This window comes from Gorilla gorilla, chromosome 12 (assembly GCF_029281585.2).
Source record: "Gorilla gorilla gorilla isolate KB3781 chromosome 12, NHGRI_mGorGor1-v2.1_pri, whole genome shotgun sequence".
Classification (NCBI taxonomy): domain Eukaryota; kingdom Metazoa; phylum Chordata; class Mammalia; order Primates; family Hominidae; genus Gorilla; species Gorilla gorilla.
This window is the reverse complement of record NC_073236.2, coordinates 102,927,189-102,940,145: the sequence shown is the minus strand read 5'-3', so window position 1 is coordinate 102,940,145 and position 12,957 is coordinate 102,927,189. Positions and strand designations below refer to the sequence as shown.

The following is a 12,957-nucleotide window of genomic DNA, read 5'->3' as shown; positions in this document are numbered from 1 at the left end:
AATTTAGGCTTGTTCCCCTAAGAAGATGATTTAAGACTGTTTTCAGGAATGGTTTTGCAAGGTTTTGTATTTCCATTTTACATTCTTAACTAGATCCATTGCTAAACAATTTGCATAATGAAATAATTAAACATATATGATTCACAGGGCTAGAAATTTCCTTTTGGATTTTGTTTTTGATGTGGCACATTATTAAAAAGGAAAAAAGGTCATTGGTAATAATGTTATAAGTAAAATTGGCCAAAAATGTTTAAATAGAAAATAAATATTTTTAGAAGTTATATATTTGACTCTGTGCCCTGTATAGCATATAGTGGTATGAGCAAATGAACTGCATGTTATGAACACATAGAATATTCAGGGGTAGAAATTAACTTTCTATCACCAATGTCTAAAATTATAAGCAATAATTTTGGTGGATTGCCAGAGGGTCACACTAAATGAGTTATAAATTGTCACTGAAAAAGAAAAACATTGTTATAATTAAGCACAGGTACTTTTAAAAATCAAATTATCACTGTGTTTGAATACATAGCCCAACACTCATGAGGCTCTGGATCTATTATTGGGATATAGTATACATGATTCCATAAGTACGTGTGGGTTGTTTTCTTTTAACTTCATAATTAAATAGCTAATCATTTAATTTCAACCCCTGAGAGCAGGTGAAAAGGAAAGAGGTCAGGAGCAGAAATGAAAAAGAGTAAGTAGTTTTAGGAAAACATTGAAAAAAAAAACTGGGGGATGTAAAGAGGCAAGATTTATGATTTACAGATACAATGTTTTCCACTTACTCTTCACCCCCTTTTTCCCCTTTCTCTCCTTTTTGTATTGTTCCTTGAGTTTGGTAATTACTCCCTGGTCCACATTCCAGGCTTCAGGCATGAGACACTGGTCTTCCTTTTCTAAACAGAGTGAAACAAATGAAACAGCCTTTTTCAATAAAATATTGAACACTCTGAGTCAGTATGTCTGAATGACATAACAACCACTTTCTTTATAGTATCACTAACTTAAAAAAAGTCAGTTTATTCATTTTATATATATAAGTCACACAAAAAAATATAATCACTAAGAAGAAATGATCAGTGCAATTTCCTAGAATCAGTTTCTCTTGAAAGACACACACACACACACACACACACACACACACACACACACGGAAGATTTTAGTGATTTTTAGTAAATTAAGCCCAAACACTTTACAATCAAGAACTTCTCGGCCAGGTGGGGTGGCTCACGCCTATAATTCCAGCACTTTAGGAGGCTGAGGCGGGTGGATCACATGAGGTCAGGAGTTCAAGACCAGCCTGACCAACAGGTGAAACCCCATTTCTAGTAAAATAAATAAATAAATAAATAAATAAATAAATAAATAAATAAATACAAAATTAGCCAGGCATGGTACCTCATGCCTGTAATCCCAGCTACGTGGGAGGCTGAGGCAGGAGACTCGCCTGAACCCGGGAGGCGGAGGTTGCAATGAGCCGAGATTGTGCCATTGCACTCCCGCCTGGGCAACAAGAGCAAAACTCTGTCTCAAAAAAAAAAAAAACACAACAAAAAACAGAACTTCTCGTTTTCGGAATTCCTCTAGGACTAACACAAAAAGACTTTGTATTAATTTATGTGATGAGAGAAAATTATTATTTAGGGATTGTACAAAATAAACGCCAATGATCTTTTAAAGAATTTTATATTTTTGCCATGTGTTCATTAGTAAGTGATAATTTTTATTTTACAGACTTAATACATAGCATTTGTTAAAATTTATTAATCAACCTTCATTTAAAATTTACAACTTAAATGATGTTAGTTTATAAATTCTTAAAACAGGAAACTGAGTTTCTAGTAGTAAAGAAAATCAATAATCAATTGTCACTATTTCAAGAGAAGAAAATTTAAAGACTATGTTATGTATTTATATTTACTATAAAACAATGTAAATACTATATAATGCTATGTAAATGTTAACTCAGAATGCTAGCTTGAACCCAAGACTGATACATCCAACTGTTCATTCTACATTTCCATTAGGAAGTCTAACAGATACCTCCAAGCAAACATACAAAACCAAACACCCAACCTCTCTCCCCATCCAATCTGTTCCATCCAAAGGGTTCCCCACCTTATTTGATGACAATTCCATACGTGCACTTGTTCAGAGCAAAACCCATTCTTTCCCACTCCACATTAAATATATCAGGGAAAACTATTTTCTCTACCTTCACGAATATTCAGAATCTGGCTTCTCAGCACATCTACTACTACTCTGATCACTATGATCTCTTGCTAGGATTACTGCAATAATTGTTCCCCCTTCCCCAAGTCTATTATCAACACTGGTTTCCCTGTGTAGTCTATTCTCAATGTAGCAGCCAGAGATGGTTTAAAATAAAAGATCGTGTCACCCTTCTTGCTCAAATCCCTCCCATGGCTCCCCATCTCACCACTGGTCTACATGGCCCAACATGATCTGGTCATTTCTTACTACATTCTCCCCAGAATCACTCTGCTCTAGCCACTCTGGCTCCCTTAAATTTCTCAGGCATGCCAGGGATGCTGCTACTATCTTAAGGCATTTGCGCTGGCTTTCTTCTTCCTGAACACTTCTTCCCCAGATGGCCAATTCCCTCATCACGTCTTTTACTCAGTAGTTATCTTCTCAATGGGGCTTATCATGGCCACTGTATTTCATGGGTTTTTAATTTATGTGTGTGTGTGTGTGTGTGCGTGCGCGCGCACGCGCGCGTGTATTTATTTACTTATCCATTTATTTTTGAGGCAGAATCTCATTCTATCAAACCAGCTGGGGTGCACTGTCACAATCTCAACTCACTGCAGCCTTGACCTCCTGGGCTGAAGCGATCCTCCCACCTCTGCCCCGCAAGTAGCTGGGACAACAGGTGTGTACCACCATGCCCGGCTAATTTTTAAAAAATTTTTTGTAGAGATGAGGTCTCACTATGTTGCCCAGGCTGGTCTCAAACTCCTGGGCTCAAGCAGTCTTCCCACCTCAGCCTCCCAAAGTGCTGGGATTACAGGTATGAGCCACTGCACCCAGCTAACCACTCTATTTTGAACTGTAACCTGCCTTCTCTACCTCACACTGACCCCAGCTCTCTCTATCTCCCTTACTCTGTACTTTTTCTACTTTCCATAGCATTTATCACCTTCTGACATACTATATCCTCTTAGTTGAATGTAAGCACCAGAAGAATAAGTCTCTTCACCTAGAAAACCCAGCAAATAGAAAGCACTTGATCAATATTTGTTGAATGAATGATCCGAGTAAACCAAAGTGAATCATAATAAACAGAAATCTGTTTTTAATAATTTGAGTTTCAATCCAGTTTAGAAAACTGTTTCCTGGGCCTCTGAATATAATACTATTAAAAATCATTTTAAAAAACATTTTTATATACTTAACTATAAGCTATCAATAGGAGAAACATTCTTTATTTTCCCAGAAAGACATAACAATTAAAAATGTTAATTTTCATCAATCAGGTCTTAATAATAAATTAAACTAGATGGCTTTTGGGTCCCCAGAATGTCTTCAGGTTTTTGAAGTTAAAATGTAGCCTTATAATCTTACTAGACTCATAAAAACAATAGCAATCATGGAAGATGTATGGTAAAATCTTTTTGCTTGCCAGAATCTAACCAGATTCTCAACCTAAGCACATTCCTCTTTTTTTTGGGGGGGGGGGGGGGGGCGGGGGAGTAGAGTAGAAGACAGATGGAGAGAACCCTTAAAATGGTTTAAATGTTCACTCAATTAGACAAGATTTGCAACCTAGTTTTGTTAATTTGTTAAAAATGAACCCTTTGAATCTGAATTATAAAATCCTAAAACATACAGGTCAAACTACTGGTAAAGAAACCTCCAGGAAACCGAAAGATTCCATTTACTCATGCTCACTAACAGAACTATCCAGCACACTACTAAAGAAGGAGACAACTCAGTTGTGAGAACAGTCAAGCATGTGACTCATATAATAGGCTAGGTAAAATGTACACACATGTATCATATAATACACTGAGCTATGACTCATACGTTAAAGTAAAGGAAGTTACACAAGGAACAGTGCAGCTGTCCTCGGAGAAAAACCAATCTCCGGTACCCTTGCAATATGATTCACAATTAAAATGACCAACTATTATCTATGCAGATGTGTGATTCCTCAGAGAAAGACCTCAGTGTGGCACAGTAGATGCAGCTATGTTGGTGGACTTGCCTAAAATATGAGTAACTTGATACACAAGCTCAGTAGGGAATAAGACAGAATAAAGGCCTGTTTCACTTTAACATCTCCTTGGTTTCCAGACTTGTTTTCTTGAAAGAAAAGCCAGTCACTAGGTACCCACTGTATTCTTCAATGACTAAATAAGTATCTTTTATTTACTACAAAAAAAGGAAAAGAAGTGCCATTGGTACCATGACAGAGTCCCTGAAGGTAATGGCAAATTTACACGGTTTCAGCAAAAGTAAAGGCATATGAAAAATTTATTGTGTGCTATGGTTATAAAGTTACTATTGTCAATATTATCACTGCACCAGAAAACTTTTTTTTTTTTTTTTTTTTTTTGAGACAGAGTCTTGCTCTGTCGCCCAGGCTGGAGTGCAATGGCGTCATCTTGGCTCACTGCAACCTCTGCCTCCCAGGTTCAAGTGATTCTCCTACCTCAGCCTCCCGAGTAGCTGGGATTTCAGGCACCCGCCCCAATGCCCAGCTAATTTTCATACTTTTAGTAGAGATGGGGTTTCACCAGGTTAGCCAGGCTAGTCTCAAACTCCTGACCTCAGGTGATCCACCCGCCTCGGCCTCCCAAAGTGCTGGGATTACAGGCGTGAGCCACTGCGCCTGGCCCAGAAAACTATTTTTTAATGATTCTTGGGCAAATGAACCTACCAATCATTCTAGAAAGTAATTTTCAACTGAACACTAAGGGCAAGAAGAAGTCAGCTGGACTTAGAAGTATAATCAGTTTCTTCCTCTCATAGGAAGCTCCAACATAAAAGCAAAATAATACACTACAGGTGACTATCCCTTACCCGAAATGCTTGGGACTAGAAGTATTTTGGATTTCAAATTATTTTGGATTTTGGAATATTTGTACTATACTGGTTCAGCACCCCCCAATCCAAAAATCCAAAATCCAAAATGCTCCAATGCGTATTTTCTTTAAATATCATGGCAGTGCTCAAAAAGTTTCAGAATTTGGAGCATTTCAGATTTCGAATTTCACATCAGGGATAGACAGACAGTCTTACTTAAGTAACTTACTTTAACACCTCAACAAGAAGAGTCATTAAAAGATTCAACAAATGGGACAGGCCTGGTGGCTCATACCTGTAATCCCAGCGCTTTGGGAGGCCAAGGCAGGCAGATCATTTGAGGTCAGGAGTTCAAGACCAGCCTGACCAACATGGTGAAACCCTGTCTCTACTAAAATACAAAAAATAGCCGGGAGTGGTGGCAGGTGCCTGTAATCCCAGCTACTCTGGAGGCTGATGCAGGGGAACTGCTTGAATCCAGAAGGCGGAGATTTCAGTGAGCCAAGATTGCACCACTGCACTCTAGCCTGGGCGACAGAGTGAGACTCTGTCAAAAAAAAAAAAAAAAAAAAAGATTCAACAAATGCCCTTATTATAATGGTTTCTGATAAGTAAGGCAGGGTTGAAGTCTACTTTGAATGCAAGGCAGAAAAATTAGCAACATAACATAATATCTCTTGTAGACCTTGTGCCACTGGGATTGTTCAATATTTACAGAGGAAGAACATTTCCTTGAGGTAAGCACAAATTAGTTTTATTGTAAAATGTTTCAGATGGAAAAAAAGTTTACAAAAAATCTATTTTTGTCTGTTAAAAACATTAGGAAACCTTTTCCTTGAACTTATCTAGGAGAGTTTTCTTATCAGTCACTACATATAATGACCAAGCAATCATGAAGGAGAAAAAAGTTCAACAGAATTTTTAAATGAATGACAGAAGGAAAAGGTATCTTACTTTTTTTCATTTTGGCTTTAGAACTCTTTTATTTTTCCTTCAGAGAAGAAATATACCAAAAAAATAGGGATTTAATTAGTATTTCTAATGTGTGTAACTAAAAATGTAAAAAAAGTTCTTCATTTTAAGTAAAACACACTAAGTAACATTTAGACAGAATTAATACCTGTGTTCCAGTCTTATAGGCTGTGTTCTAGTTCTTGAAGGTATATTAGAATCTGTATTTATCCTAAGTAAATTAATATAGAAACAGAAAACCAAATACTACATGTTCTCACTTATAACTGGGAGCTAAATAGTAGGCACTTAGGGACATAAAGATGGCAACAAAGACACCTGGGACTACTAGAGGCAGGAGGCAGGGAGGGCAGTAAGGGCTGAAAAACCAACTGATAAGTAAGGGTACTATGCTCAGTACATGGGTGACAGTATCATTTATACCCTGAACTGCATCATCACGCAATATACCCAAGTAACAAACCTGCAAATGTACTCCCAAAACTGAAAGTTGAAAAAGAAAAAAACAAACAAAAAACAATAAAACACTATTTATAAATAGGGTAATCTGTATAATTTGGGACATGTATCTTTCTTATTGAGAAGAACACTCAATATTGAAAAGATAACAATTAGCTGCAAATTATTTACATATATATGAAACTAAAATCTAATCTTCAGTTATTCACACAACATGAAGAAATAATTTTAAAATTCATATAGAGAATTCAAGTTCAAACATCATGAAAGGCTGGACCCAAACCAACAGATCCCTATCCTCTTCTGGGAAGAACATAATATAAAACCTAACTTTAAAAAAGTAAATACAAGGCTGGGAGCAGTGGCTCATGCTTGATATCCCAGCACCTTGGAAGGCCGAGGCGGGCAGATCACCTGATGTCAGGAATTCGAGACCAGCCTGGCCAACATGGTGAAACCCTGTTACTACTAAAAATACAAAAATTAGCCAGGCCTGGTGGCGCACACCTGTAGTCCCAGCTACTCAGGAGGCTGAGGCATGAGAGTTGCTTGAACCCGGGAACTGGAAGTTGCAGTGAGCCAGGATCACGCCACTGCACTCAAGCCTGGGTGACAGAGTGAGACTCGGTATCAAAAAGCCACTGCACTCCAGCCCGGGTGACAGAGTGAGACTCGGTATGAAAAAAAAAAAGTAAATATACTGCTGAGCTAGAAAGAAAAACAATAAAAACTTTCAGGTGCCAGTAATAAAGCATAAACATAGCAGATCCTGCTGCTGCAACTCAGTCCTGGCTATAAGCCTTAATGCCTGTATAAAAAGTCAATATACAACTCTAAGTAAGATTTCTTTATATATGTTACAGACAATTAAAAATGTAATTTCAGTATGGCACTGCTTTCAATAGCAAAAAAAAAAACCCTAAGAGTACTTTTAATGATTTATGCATGACATTTTTACAGGAAAAATTAAATGACCTTTTTTTTATGAGACGGATTTTCCCCAAAATACTTGTTTTAACTCTTATTAGATGTTTAAAATATTTGATTTTTTAGAACATTAAGAAGAAAAATTCTATGCCTTTTACGAACTGTCAAATCTTAAACTACGATAAATGACTGACTACAATCTTTTAACTCATACTTCTTTTTGCATGTAAGATGTCAGCAATGAGATCTCCAAAAATCCTCCAACTAAAGTCTCATAATCAATTTCCACAAAAATCTAGATTTGCAAGTTCCACTGTCTAAACAGAAAACAGAGAATATTCTATATAGTAATTCAAATTCTTTTCATACTGTATTGTTGTTGTTTTTTTTTCTTTTTAAATGAGGTAGTTATACAATGTTCCTTAAACATACACACACATTCACCTGGATAAAGGGTGCTAGTAGTAATAAGTTCACAGAATGCTCAATATTTCAACATTATAGTTAAGATGTTGCCCTCCTGGTAAAATATTAATTTCTTTTATTTACTTAACATCTCTGGTTGGATCCAGTATGCTTCCTTACCCCAGTCTGTTCCATCGCCTGCACTTCTAGATTCATTGTCTCCTTCCTCTGATGTAACCAAGAAGTCAAACTCCTTTAGAGCTTCTTTTGTATCTCGATCTTCACCGCTGTCAGGCAATGCTTTTTTCCTAACAATCTAATGAAAAAACATGCTAAATTAAATAAAGGAGATAGTTTCCCTTTACCACTGAATAAGAAAATTCAATTATTTTCTTCAGAAAGTATACCTTTGTTGTGTTAAATAACTGTACTACCTAACTCAGTGAAAATCACATAGTTTTAAAAAAGGTGTACATTATAAATTTTAAAGCAGTAATTTAAACTTTGCTCAATGGTATTATGGCTTGTTTTAAGTAAACTAACGGAACCACATACTGAAATATAAGACATGTACTGAAATGACAGATATATGATTTACAAGGTTCCCATAATTATTTCTACTGTCCTAACCTTGCATCAGTTTTCTCTAGTAGCTCTCCATGTATTTATTTTTTTCCCTAAAATGTTGATCTTTCAGAGTGCATCTAACTTAGATTTAACAACAAATTGGTAAAGGTTGCTATGGTTCATTTTTCTATATTTAGAAATAACTCTGGAATCACAAATCCAATTGAAGGGCTAAAACTTAAGCTGAATACATGCAGGGACAATTTTTGTGATCTACATGCCTAAGCTCTTTATGAACTGTCTCCATCTCAGTCACCTTTACCAACATGGGCCTAAAGAAATTAGGATGCTAGGTTTGCATTTTCTTTGAATAAGATTTCAATATCTCAGTTTCTCTAGACTTCAGCTTCCTCACTTCATGCAAAACAGAAATAACATGATAGGATCCAATGTTATCGCTGGGCTATTGTGAGTGGCTTAAAATTATAAAAGTTTTATAGACAGACCAATAGGATAGACTAGAGAGTTGAGAAGTAGACCCCAAAGATGACAAACACGTGACTTGTATGGCCCTGTTCCCATGCTGTTAATTGGTATCATTCATCAATCACAGCATTCTTCTTCAAAAACAAGATACAGCCTCAGAAATCCTTCTCAGTACAGCACTCCAAGAAGCCACTACCAACAGAACAAAGGTGGCATCATAAACAACTCCTATCTAGCCTTAACTGTCCTGGTACATATAAAAACTGTATAGGAGTGGCCAGGCCCGGTGGCTCATGCCTGTAATCCCAGCACTTTGGGAGGCCGAGGTGGGTGGATCAAGAGGTCAGAAGATCGAGACCATCCTGGCTAACACGGTGAAACCCTGTCTCTACTAAAAAGACAAAAAATTAGCCAGGCATGGTGGCAGGCACCTGTAGTCCTAGCTACTCGGGAGGCTGAGGCAGAAGAATGGCGTGAACCTGGGAGGCGGAGCTTGCAGTGAGCCAAGATCACGCCACTGCACTCCAGCCTGGGCGACAGAGCAAGACTCCATCTTAAAAAAAAAAAAAAAAAAAAACACAATTGGATAGGAGAAATCAAAGGATTATTTAATGATGCTAGAATAATTTGTTTAACTGTTTGGGATATTTTCCTAAAATCAAGAAATACTTCTATGCTTACAGCACCTCCCAATCTACCATCTAGCAAATCTATTAGACAAACAAACAAAAAAAGCAAGATCAGTGTGGCAGACTGGGAACAGAAAACCCGTGCTGAATGTGTATTCTTTTATAAATACAAACCATATTCTAATAATCTATTCTAATTTTCCCTAGGTAGCCAGACTAAGGTAGAAAGGTGTATCTGGGCCAGGTACGGTGGCTCACGCCTGTACTCCCAGCACTTTGGGAGGCCAAGATGGGTGGATCACGAGGTCAGGAGGTGGAGACCATCCTGCCTAACATGGTAAAAACCCCGTCTCTACTAAAAATAAAAAAATAAAAAAAAAAAAAAAATTAGCCAGGCATGGTGGTGGGCACCTGTAGTCCCAGCTACTCGGGAGGCTGAGGCAGGAGAATGGCGTGAACCCAGGAGGCTGACCTTGCAGTGAGCTGACATCACGCCACTGCGCCCCAGCCTGGGTGACAGTGCGAGACTCCATCTCAAAAAAAAAAAAAAAAAAGAAAAAAAACAGGTGTTATCTGAAGAGTTATGCCAACAGGACACCCCAATTCTCAGAGTTCCACATATAAATATATTGCCTAATCTACCTTCTTTTACCCTAGAGGCTTAATCCCTCCATCTTCTAGACTCTGATGAGTTGCCAGCTGTAATTCAGAGGGACCACCACCAACATCTTACAGAGTCCTTGTTCTCACTGCCTGACAAAAAGAGCAGGCAAAATCCATAAGAAGCATGTGGAACCTCAAATTCCAAGTATGAATATATTTTCAACATTAAATATTAGGTATTAAGTAATAAAAGCAACTCTTGGGGGGAAAAACTTGTTTCTAGTCTCATCACCTCAGTATAACCTTACAAAGAATAAAGATAAATGACATTTATTACTGTCATTGCAGATTACTATTTACTAAGTATCTCACTTTAAATAAATAAACCAAAAGTCCTCTGCTTTTAATGTTTGGGTACAGAAGAAAAATGAATTGTGTTTACCACTGGAGAACAGGATTAGAATCGGAAGAGGTAGAGTTTGTAATAATAAGCATGTATTACTTTTCTTCCTGACATAGAAGGTTCCACTCCACTTCTACCTTCAATGAGCTTATAAATCAATTTAGGAAATTAAGAGAAAACCAAAGAAGTTATGGGTTGCACAGGATGCCTAAGTAGATTAGAAAAATGAATAAACTGTCACTTCGAAAACCATTAGGAGGGCCATGACACAAAGGGACGTGGGATTCTTTATACTGTGGCTAAAAAAAATAGTTAATAGCTCTTAGTTCCATTCTTTTTCCTCCTAAAGTTCCTGAATGTGGAGACTAAATGCTGCTGCAGAAGTTAGGCTTCACACAGTTTGAAACTGATCACTTTTTACATGCATGTATAATCTCAGGGTTGTTATTACACTTAACTGGTGATGACGAGAATACTGATAATAATGATGGCAAAGAAAAATAAGGGCCAAGTGCAGTGACTCACACCCGTAATCCCTGCACTTTGGGAGGCCAAGGCAGGCGGATCGCCTGAGGTCAGGAGTTCGAGACCAGCCTGACCAACATGGAGAAACCCTGTCTCTACTAAAAATACAACATCAGCCGGGTGTGGTGGTGCATGCTTGTAATCCCAGCTACTCGGGAGGCTGACACAGGAGAATTGCTTGAACCCAGGAGGCGGAGGTTGCAGTCAGCTGAGATTGCACCACTGCACTCCAGCCTGGGCAACAAGAGTGAAACTCCATCTCAAAAAAAAAGAAAAATAAAATAAAATAACATTTTTAAAACTTGTTCTACTTGACATTTTAATAGGATAACTTTCAGCTTTTCCTATAGAATGCAGTAAGTTATGCTTATTCACTGCTACACAGAATTAGGTTGTTAAAGTCCTTTTTGGCATATAGCTATTTGAGTGTAGCTGTGAAAATTAATGTAATATAGTGTAAAAAATAAGCAAAACTGTTAAAACCAGTGATTTGCTTAGAAATATTTTTTTCCAAAAAAAACTAAAAAAAAAAAAATTTTTTTTTTTTTTTTTTGAGACAGTCTCGCTCTGTCACCCAGGCTGGAGTGCAGTGGCGCAATCTCAGCTCACTGCAAGCTCTGCCTCCTGGGTTCACGCCATTCTCCTGCCTCAGCCTCCCGAGTAGCTGGGACTACAGGCACTCGCCACCATACCCAGCTAATTATTTTTGGATTTTTAGTAGAGACAGGGTTTCACCACGTTAGCCAGGATGGTCTTGATCTCCTGACCTAGTGATCCATCCGTCTCGGCCTCCCAAAGTGCTGGGATTACAGGTGTGAGCCACCGTACCCAGCCAAAACTAAAAAAATTTTTGAGTGCAATAGCATGATCATGGCTCACTGCAACATCAAATTCCTGGGCTCAAGCGATCCTCCTTCCTCAGCCTCCCATGCAGTTGGAACTACAGGTGTGTGCCATCACACATAGCTAATTAAAAAAAAAATTTTTTTTTTAGATATGGGGTCTTGCTATGTTGCCTAGGCTGGTCCCAAACTCCTGGCCTCAAGTGATCCTCCCACTTCAGCCTCCTGAGTAGCTGGGGTTACAGGCACAAGCCACTGCACGCAGCACAGAACTGCTATGATCTGCACTAATTAGAAGACAGTATATTTATTATGTTGTTTACTTAAAAAGACAACAGTCTATGGTTTAGGAATTTCTAGTAAGATCATATGTAACAGTTTTAATAATTAGTTTATAAATATTTTAAATATTTAAATTGATATCACTAACAGAAACATAGCATCATGATTCAAGGCATTATTTAATACTGAGCTATGAATAAAGTATTTTGATGGAAAAATAATATCTCAATGCCAGCATCCCACAGAAATCACAGGGACTACACAATTTCCAGATGATCAGGACACAGAAAAAGTGTCATAGAAATTTAGGCTTTTCCTTTTACTATGGTAAATTAAGACACATGCTATTACTACTTGTTTGGATAAGAAAAATTGGAAGTTACTACTTGAATTTCAAATAATTTCCATGGCAGGGCTTTACCAGTAGAGTACTATTGAATAGTCGTGATGGAAAACAATAATCTGGTAGTAATAATTTGAGTCTCTGATGGAGCCCGAGAAGCAGAAGGCATAAAACACACAGAGGTTACACTTAGAAAGCACTTTATAGTTAAACAGATCATTTTCGCACATAGTGTCTCTTTGTTCCTCACAAAATCCTCCAAGGTTAAGATGGCTATTTATAACAATCCTCATTTTACAAATGAAAAAACTAAGCCTGAAGCATTAAGAAACACAAATAGTGGCAGAACTGGAGCTTAAACCCAAGTCTTTTAGTTAGAGGTCCAATCTGCTTTATATTACTTTACTTTCCTCCTCTCTATTCATAAATTAATGTGAAAGAGAAAATGCAAA

The 12,957-nt window shown here is 37.6% G+C and overlaps 1 protein-coding gene across 3 annotated transcripts in view; it reads right to left on the bottom strand.

The window, feature by feature from the left end:
* The window catches only part of STRN (striatin), a 120,749-nt gene that overhangs the window by 39,761 nt on the left and 68,031 nt on the right, over nucleotides 1–12,957 (bottom strand). For 2 of the 3 annotated variants that reach the window (XM_031008128.3, XM_031008129.3), the window contains exons 7-8: nucleotides 8,006–8,141; nucleotides 795–905 (exon numbers count right to left, since the gene is read on the bottom strand). In XM_031008128.3, the coding sequence (XP_030863988.1) occupies nucleotides 795–905; nucleotides 8,006–8,141 (247 nt within the window). The remainder of the gene's footprint in view (nucleotides 1–794; nucleotides 906–8,005; nucleotides 8,142–12,957) is intronic. The other variant, XM_055377716.2, reaches the window with a different exon arrangement.